Source organism: Lolium rigidum, chromosome 2 (genome assembly GCF_022539505.1).
Source record: "Lolium rigidum isolate FL_2022 chromosome 2, APGP_CSIRO_Lrig_0.1, whole genome shotgun sequence".
NCBI lineage: Eukaryota > Viridiplantae > Streptophyta > Magnoliopsida > Poales > Poaceae > Lolium > Lolium rigidum.
The window spans coordinates 265,946,005-265,954,845 of record NC_061509.1 but is presented as its reverse complement, the minus strand read 5'-3'; the positions used below and the strand labels follow the sequence as shown (position 1 = coordinate 265,954,845).

The window sequence follows — 8,841 nt, the reverse complement described above, 5'->3', positions numbered from 1 at the left end:
CCAGACCTGCAGCTACGAGAGGTTATACTATGCTGTAGGCCTAGCTGCAAGTCTCAAGATCTTGTATACACCACTTGTAAGTTGTAACTATTTGCAGAGTGCAGCATTTTGGAGCACGGGCTGCAGGTAGCCCTATATTTTCAAAATTCAAAAATTCAATTCCAGAGTTTCAAAAATTACTGGAACCAATGTTGTACTTTACTACTACATATGCAAATATTTAATATAGAAAATTTGTATTTTAGTCTCGGCAAAAATGACAGAAGTTTAGATCTACTCCCTCGGGTTCAGTTTGTAAATCATGCACGTAGTTTAAGAAAAAAATGACCACCAATATTATCAATAAAACATGAGATATATGCCACAAAAATTGTACTATTGAATTCATATTTTTTTAAATGAATGGTATAACTTTCGTGTTATATAGTTTATATTTTGTTGACCAAATTAATGTTCAATCTTTTTTTCTTATTTTACGTGTGCGTGCTTTGTAAACTGAATCAGAGGGAGTAGGTGTTGTGAACAATGCAAAATCTTGCTTCTAAAATTGATCAGATTTCTCAATTTTATGAGCCTAGAATACAAGGTTTTGCACCCAAAAAAATCACGCTCGTTGCATACATGGTTGGCTAAATTTAGAATTTTTATTGGATTTTTTTCAAACTTTGAAATCAAGTTTTTAAATTTTGAAAAATATCGGGCAACCAATAACCCAAGCTCTAAACTGATTTTTTGCTACTTGCTCGAGTTTCACTACACGTGACAACGGAAAAAATGTCGCCGTGCTAGATAGCACGATACCATGTTGTGAAAAAAAGGTCTAACGCATTATTTTCTCAATTATAAGACAAAAGAGAGCCATTTTTTCCATTTTCACTCACTTTACCGTTTATCAGTGCCCACCAACAAAGGGTTTGAAAATTTAGCAGCATGCATGGCTTTGTGGTACATGCATGGGTGCGACGTCAGCGCTAGTATACTAGTATGCACAGCTGATCTACATTTTTGGTTGTGTGTCCCGTGTGGTGGTGGTGCACATGAGCTGAGCAACTTGCAACTGCTGATCAGTGCCTAGCTAGTGCCTGCTACTCGTATGAGCCACCAGTGCCTGGAACCGATCGAGTCCTGAGTCCAGACCATGCCTACCTCAGCTTGCTTGACTTTTCCCGGTAGAGAACATCCATATACGTCCTCACACATGCATGGCAAGTTGCCTAGTTGGCGCCCTCAATGAATAGGAAAATTTCGCATGTGGAAGGCCAGTGGCTAGCGCTCGCCGCCTATCCATGCATGATGTGGCTATCTGCGTAGGCCAGTGGCCCTTCATGTGGCCTCCATGTTCTTTCAACAATCTGAAGGTTTCAGATGCATACATGCTCATCAGCCATGATCGACCTACGTAACAAGGGTTGTAGTTATTAACTACTAGGCTGAGAATGGGGTCCTACTTGGTCTATCCCCGTTCGTGATGTATGCCTATGTTATGATAGTAGGCGTAGTTATTGATTTTAGTTCCACCTCGATAACGGGAGGGTATTACGCGCAACTTATAAGGGAGAGTAGCCATCCTCCTACTAGACCGATCTTTTGGATGGAAAATGCTCTTTGCTTGTGGGCTGCATGAATGCGACACGAGTGCGTGGGTGGAGTTGGGCCTAGGACGCTAACAGCCTAGTGCTGGCAGAGGGCGTGTGAAGTTGTCTTTTGGGCGGATCTTTTCAGATCTGGGCGGTGTTCGTGTGTCAGGTTTCATGGTTGCAAGTCTGGCCATTCCAATTTATTATTTTCATCTTTGGCAATGATTGTCGCTCTGGCATGTTGACCTTTGGAGTTTTAATTAGCATAACAACTTTTCGTATGTCGAATACAACAAGCTTTGTTATGACAAGCTTTTGTCCGGCTACATTGAGGTAGGGCGAGGATGGCAGCTCGCTTTCCGCTCGTTGTAGTGCTTGTAGTGTTTGCTATGTGATCCAAGAACCAATCCGTAATTGCTGTTACTTTTATAGAGCTCTTTGTACTATTGATGAATATTAATATAGATCGCTGAGCTTTTTCCGAGAAAAAAGGCCAGATCGTGTTTCACAAAAAATAATTACTTAGGTCTGATTTTTTTAGCAAGATACCACCACTACCTGCCAGTGGTTTCCCCTCAACTGTCTCATTTTTCATGTACGAGATAGAGCCTAGAGGATGGGAGCTCACATGTGCCGTGTCCCGTGCACATTCAGTAGCTAGCTAGGCCATACATATATAGTTATCTCGATCGTATGCGACTTCTGGATACCACGCACGACCAAATCCGGTTGCATGGTGCTGCATGTGAGCACGTTTGTCCGGTGTGCACGTTCATAGCCGTGGCCACGGAAAATGCCATGACCACGGTACGTAGAGCGAACATGGGGATGAAAACTCGCGCATGGCTATCTATCTACCTAGACGTCAATATCTATATTTGCATGGAAAAGTCATGCTATGGGAATTATGCTGGAATTGGGAATCGCTATAGAGTTTGACATGTGAATCTCTATCTCACCAATCACCTTGATGAGATATCAACTCAATTAAGCTAAATAGACGTTTTGGCACCCAAGAGCATATGCTTCTGATTTTTAGAATACGTTTAAAACGTATTTCAGAATGTCAACAAACTCCAACAAAAATATGTCACGCATACATGTCGATGTTCTACATACTCGCAAAGTCGGCTCTTGAAAAATAAATATTTTTGTATCGTGTGTAAGCAAATAAAAATCCAGTGTGAAAATTCGGTTTTTCGTGGAACCTTGCGCGCAAACATAAATATCAAGATATATATAGGCGAATATTTTATTTGGAATTATTCAACACGCTTTTTTATCCAATAATAAAAGCATATGCACCAACGAATTACTCTATTTTTTTACCTGAAATTACTCCAAGTTAAGCAAGAGACGCCGCAGGAGGAACAGTCAAACCAAAAAAAAAAGACGCAAAGATATCAGGTAGGCCCAGCGTCCTCTTCCAAAGGGCCCACAGAACATGCACCCAATGCCGTTGAAGCGATCGGCCATTCATGTGGGCCCCCACCCAGCAGCCATCCAAATATCCCGTAGATTCCCACTGCGCTTTAATTCCCCCTGGTATTTATACCTCCCGCGCCATGGCTCACGCACCGCCGCCGCACTCCGCTGCTCCCGCTAAGCTCGCCCGGCCGCTCTCCGTTCTCACGTCAGCAACAGGAGCACGAAGCAACCGAGAAGACGAAGACGAAGACGGAGGCCTGCACCGAACCGCCTCCAGCGGCCGCGATCAGCACCGTCGCCGCCGTAGGATAGTGCAATGGCTCGGCCGCAGCAGCGGTACCGCGGCGTGCGGCAGCGCCACTGGGGCTCCTGGGTCTCCGAGATCCGCCACCCTCTCCTGTGCGTCCGACGCCCTCGCTCGTCCTTCCGTCCGCTGCGCTTGCAGACTTGCAGTGATTCTTGGTTCGATGGCTGACGGTGACCATGGTTGCGATTGCAGGAAGACGCGGATATGGCTGGGCACGTTCGAGACGGCGGAGGACGCGGCGCGGGCCTACGACGAGGCGGCGCGGATCATGTGCGGCCCGCGCGCGCGCACCAACTTCCCTCCCAACGCCGTGGCGGCCGCCGCGTCGTCCTCGTTCCTCTCCGCCGCGCTCGTCACCAAGCTCCACCGCTTCAACCTGGCGTCCGTGCAGGCGGCGCAGCGCCAGAGGGAGGCCGCCGCCGCAGCCGCGGCCTCCGCGGCGGCCGCAGCAGCTATAATGCCGCTCGGCAGCGTCACCGGCGATACTGGGTCGTCGTCGTCGTCGGGCGCGGAGGGGTGGGGCGGGCGGCACCTGGAGGAGCAGCACGTGGAGCAGATGATCGAGGAGCTGCTGGACTCCGACTTCTCCATGGAGATCTACCGTTAGATCAAGAGATTGTCCGGCGAGTGCTCTGCTTCCTCTGCTTCTTCCTTCGGGAGAATGGTCACGGCGTCTGCATACGTACGTACTTTCCTGTGCGTGTCCAGTGTCTAGTTCTCTGCTACGCGCGTACCTCAGCGAACTACATGAAGACTGAAGAACTCCGATTAGTTAGTTTGTTCAAGAGTTGTCCTACAACACGCTACCAGTAGATGTACAGTACCTAGTATTAGCGGCAGAAGAGTACAGTAACAAATTTGAGCCCTTCCTATTTTCACTGTTCTCGGCTTAGTTACCTCTGTGACGTCAATCCATGCTTCTGTAAAAATGTGTTTGGGATGGGTCGCGCTCGCGCCACAAGATCGACCGGGCTCCCGATGGTTTATTGACAGGGCCAGGAACGAGGCTTCACTGAAAAGGTGATACGATTATACGAACATCAAGGCGTGTCTCTCCGGTAGAACCCCTCACATGGAATCAGGACCTGAACTTCACTTCAGGAAGAGATGGCAGCACGGCAAGTGATACAATAGCGCCACTCTGTTGACCCCATGTCCCCATTGGTGGTCACGCACGCCGCGATCGACTGATCGAGTGACCAAACCACATGATACCGGCAGGGCCGGTCCTGAGGTTTCGAGGGCCCGGGGCAAAGTTAGAACCAGGGGCCCTTAATATAAACACTGACAAAAAAAATTAACATATGTATACATGCAATATTTGTAAAATACAACTATCATATCATTTATACATATGTCTTATAAACTTACTTGATATTTCTAGCTAGTTGTGAAGACAGTGATGTTATTATATTGATATCAATCTTGCATTTACCATGTTGTCTCTTTATCAGAATCACAAGTCACAGTGGCAGGTGGATGTAGTGCACTCCCTTTCCCCATGGCATAGATTGTACAGTCAAATGTGGACACACATGATGAACAATTGAGAGAGACTTAGATTCCTACATTACCATGGCAATCTTGTTTTTTCTCCGAGATGCCATATCAATTGAGATTTTGAATCGTTGAGCTTAGGTCTTAGGGTACACTTTGTCGTCAATGTGTTACAGCTAGCTACTGCCGCTACTCGAATGCCTATTGATAGTCAGTTGTCTAATTTAGAGTTGTCTCGACCCTCTCAGATGAGTCACACTATACTATGGCTAGGCTTATTGCACATGATTGACCGTTCCGTAGGCCGCAACAATTAGCGAACAATTGAACTGGCCATCAGCAGCAACACATGTCATACTACCTCCGTTTCAAATTATTTTACTTACCTTTTCTTAGACATGTATGTATTATATTGTAATATCTAGCTGGTCCAAGTTGACGCTAAAGCGGGATTCTAGTTTGATACTACATCAACGGGTTCTCCTTCTAGATATGTATATATATATATATATATATGTAGACAAAATTGAATATAATCCATTTAGAACGGAGGGAATAGCTTACAGGTCACCCGGCGCTGCCCCACTTTTATCCCTTTTAGTTAAACCTGACGTAAAATATAGCCCAGACTAACCAAAGGGTAAATGGCCCATGTTGACTAAATAGAAAAAGGCCCATAGCGCTGTCCGTTAGTAAGCAGAAGAGATAACCGCTTCCTGATTCTCTGCAAACAAAAAATGAAAACGTTTCGTGCTTCTCTGCGTCTTATACCACAGGAGAAAGAAAAGCTCTGATCTAATCTCATGGAGTCGTCGAACAGTATAAGCCATGGCTGCTGGGGGCCCCTAGGTTCCGCGGGCCCGGGGCGGCCGCCCCGCTCGCCCTGCCCAGGGCCGGGCCTGGATACCGGTTTCCTTGAAATGGTGACACAGACATCCCCTGTTCCTCGACATTGGTGGGTAGGGGCATCCAAATCTGAAGGAAGCAAAGGCTTACACCATTTTACATTTAGACCATCCATATTTCAAATTATGAGAACTAAACTACAAATTCAAAATCAATCAATCCATCGCTAACATGTCCTCCTCTGCCAATCAATCTCTCGCTCTATCCATTGCCAGCACATGTCTCAGCTATGTCGATCGAATTGGGTCATCGCCAACACGCCTCTCGTTCCATCTCGCGCAACAGAGAGCTCACACAATCGCTCCATCAATTGCTCCTCGCAGGAGCTCATCTTTCCGTCTCACCACAGCTCGTCCCTAGCCTCCCAACCGCGCAGGAGGCAGCGCCCACAACTCCGACAGTTCGCCCCCCCAAACTTCCGGGTTGTGAATGTAAAGGCAATTTCTCCTACCGAATAACATGTGTAAATGCCATAAATAGAAGAAGTAAAAATTTCCTTATAACTTTCTCCACGAGTTAGGAGTATAATCATGATTCAAAATCCTAGAATAACAATGTACATGTGTTTGCACATTATAAAATATACTTACTTGTAGTTGTAGTAAGTATTTCATTCATTTAGTCGACTGATTTGGAGCGGAGGGACAACCTGAGAGCATCTCCAGCCGCGTCCCCCAAACCGCGCCGGACTGAGTGTTTGGGGGACGTGTTTTGTTCGTGCCGCCTTTGGGGGACGTTGCTCCCCAGCCGCGTCCCCCAAACGCCGCCCCCAAACATTTAAAATACTTCTTTTTAACACAGAACCATTTATCAAATATAGCATATGAATAAAAATGTTTGCGAGAATTTTTTTCAAATTATTACAACAAACAATAAAACAAGTAAACAAATATAATAAATAGGGCTAGATGCTACAACAAGGTGCCACGGTATTTCCTTTGATCCTCCACAAATGCTCAACGAGATCAGCTTGAAGTTGATCATGAACATTGTTGTCACGGATCTCTGCGTGCATGGCGAGAAAATCTGCAAAAACTGCAGGCAACTCATGATCAACCTCCGCAAGAGGGCCTTCACACTCATAGGGACCAACATGTGACCTAGCATGATTCTTGCGGTCATCCTCGATGATCATGTTGTGCATGATCACACAAGCATGCATCACTGATGGCGTGTAACTCACACGTTCGTTGGGAACCCCAAGAGGAAGGTATGATGCGCACAGCAGCAAGTTTTCCCTCAGAAAGAAACCAAGGTTTATCGAACCAGGAGGAGCCAAGAAGCACGTTGAAGGTTGATGGCGGCGGGATGTAGTGCGGCGCAACACCAGGGATTCCGGCGCCAACGTGGAACCTGCACAACACAACCAAAGTACTTTGCCCCAACGAAACAAGTGAGGTTGTCAATCTCACCGGCTTGCTCGTAACAAAGGATTAACCGTATTGTGTGGAAGATGATTGTTTGCGTGAAAACGAGTAAAACAGTATTGCGATGAGATTGTATTTCGGTATAGAGAATTGGACCGGGGTCCACAGTTCACTAGAGGTGTCTCTCCCATAAGATAAACAGCATGTTGGGTGAACAAATTACAGCTTGGGCAATTGACAAATAAAGAGGGCATGACCATGCACATACATATTATGATGAGTATAGTGAGATTTAATTGGGCATTACGACAAAGTACATAGACCGCCATCCAAGCATGCATCTATGCCTAAAAAGTCCACCTTCGAGGTTATCATCCGAACCCCTCCAGTATTAAGTTGCTAACAACGGACAATTGCATTAAGTATTGCGCGTAATGTAATCGGTGACTACATCCTTGAACATAGCACCAATGTTTTATCCCTAGTGGCAACAAGACATCCATAACCTTAGAGGTTCTTGTCACCCCTCCGCATTCACGGAGACATGAACCCACTATCGAGCATAAATACTCCCTCTTGGAGTTACTAGCATCAACTTGGCCGAGCATCTACTAATAACGGAGAGCATGCAAGATCATAAACAACACATAGACATAACTTTGATAATCAACATAACAAGTATTCTCTATTCATCGGATCCCAACAAACGCAACATATAGAATTACGGATAGATGATCTTGATCATGTTAGGCAGCTCACAAGATCCGACAATGAAGCACAATGGGGAGAAGACAACCATCTAGCTACTCGCTATGGACCCATAGTCCAGGGGTAGACTACTCACACATCACTCCGGAGGCGATCATGGCGGCGTAGAGTCCTCCGGGAGATGAATCCCCTCTCCGGCGGGGTGCCGGAGGCGATCTCCTGGATCCCCGAGATGGGATCGGCGGCGGCGGCGTCTCCGGAAGGTTTTCCGTATCGTGGCTCTCGGTACCGGGGGTTTCGCGACGGAGGCTTTAAGTAGGCGGAAGGGCAGGTCGGGAGGCGGCACGAGGGCCCCACACCACGGGGCCGCGCGGCCAAGGGGGGCCGCGCCGCTCTAGGGTGTGGCCACTTCGTGGCCCCACTTCGTCTCCTCTTCGGACTTCCGGAAGCTTCGTGGCAAAATAAGACCCCGGGCGTTGATTTCGTCCAATTCGAGAATATTTCGTTACTAGGATTTCTGAAACCAAAAACAGCAGTAAAACAACAACCGGCACTTCGGCATCTTGTTAATAGGTTAGTTCCGGAAAATGCACGAATATGACATAAAGTGTGCATAAAACATGTAGATAACATCAATAATGTGGCATGGAACATAAGAAATTATCGATACGTCGGAGACGTATCAGCATCCCCAAGCTTAGTTCTGCTCGTCCCGAGCAGGTAAAACGATAACACGGATAATTTCGGAGTGACATGCCATCATAACCTTGATCATACTATTTGTAAAGCATATGTAGTGAATGCAGCGATCAAAACAATGTATATGACATGAGTAAACAAGTGAATCATAAAGCAAAGACTTTTCATGAATAGTACTTGAAGACAAGCATCAATAAGTCTTGCATAAAAGTTAACTCATAAAGCAATAATTCAAAGTAAAGGCATTGAAGCAACACAAAGGAAGATTAAGTTTCAGCGGTTGCTTTCAACTTATAACATGTATATCTCATGGATATTGTCAACATAGAGTAATATAATAAGTGCAATAAGC

The 8,841-nt window shown here is 46.1% G+C and overlaps 1 protein-coding gene across 1 annotated transcript; it reads left to right on the top strand.

Annotated features, from left to right (window-relative positions):
• The first annotated feature begins 3,321 nt into the window (after positions 1–3,321).
• Positions 3,322–4,221, top strand: LOC124688719 (ethylene-responsive transcription factor ERF003-like). The gene is made up of 2 exons (XM_047222356.1): positions 3,322–3,404; positions 3,505–4,221. Exons 1-2 carry the CDS (start codon positions 3,322–3,324, stop codon positions 3,917–3,919), a joined length of 498 nt encoding a protein of 165 aa, XP_047078312.1. The 3' UTR covers positions 3,920–4,221.
• The last annotated feature ends 4,620 nt before the right edge of the window (positions 4,222–8,841 follow it).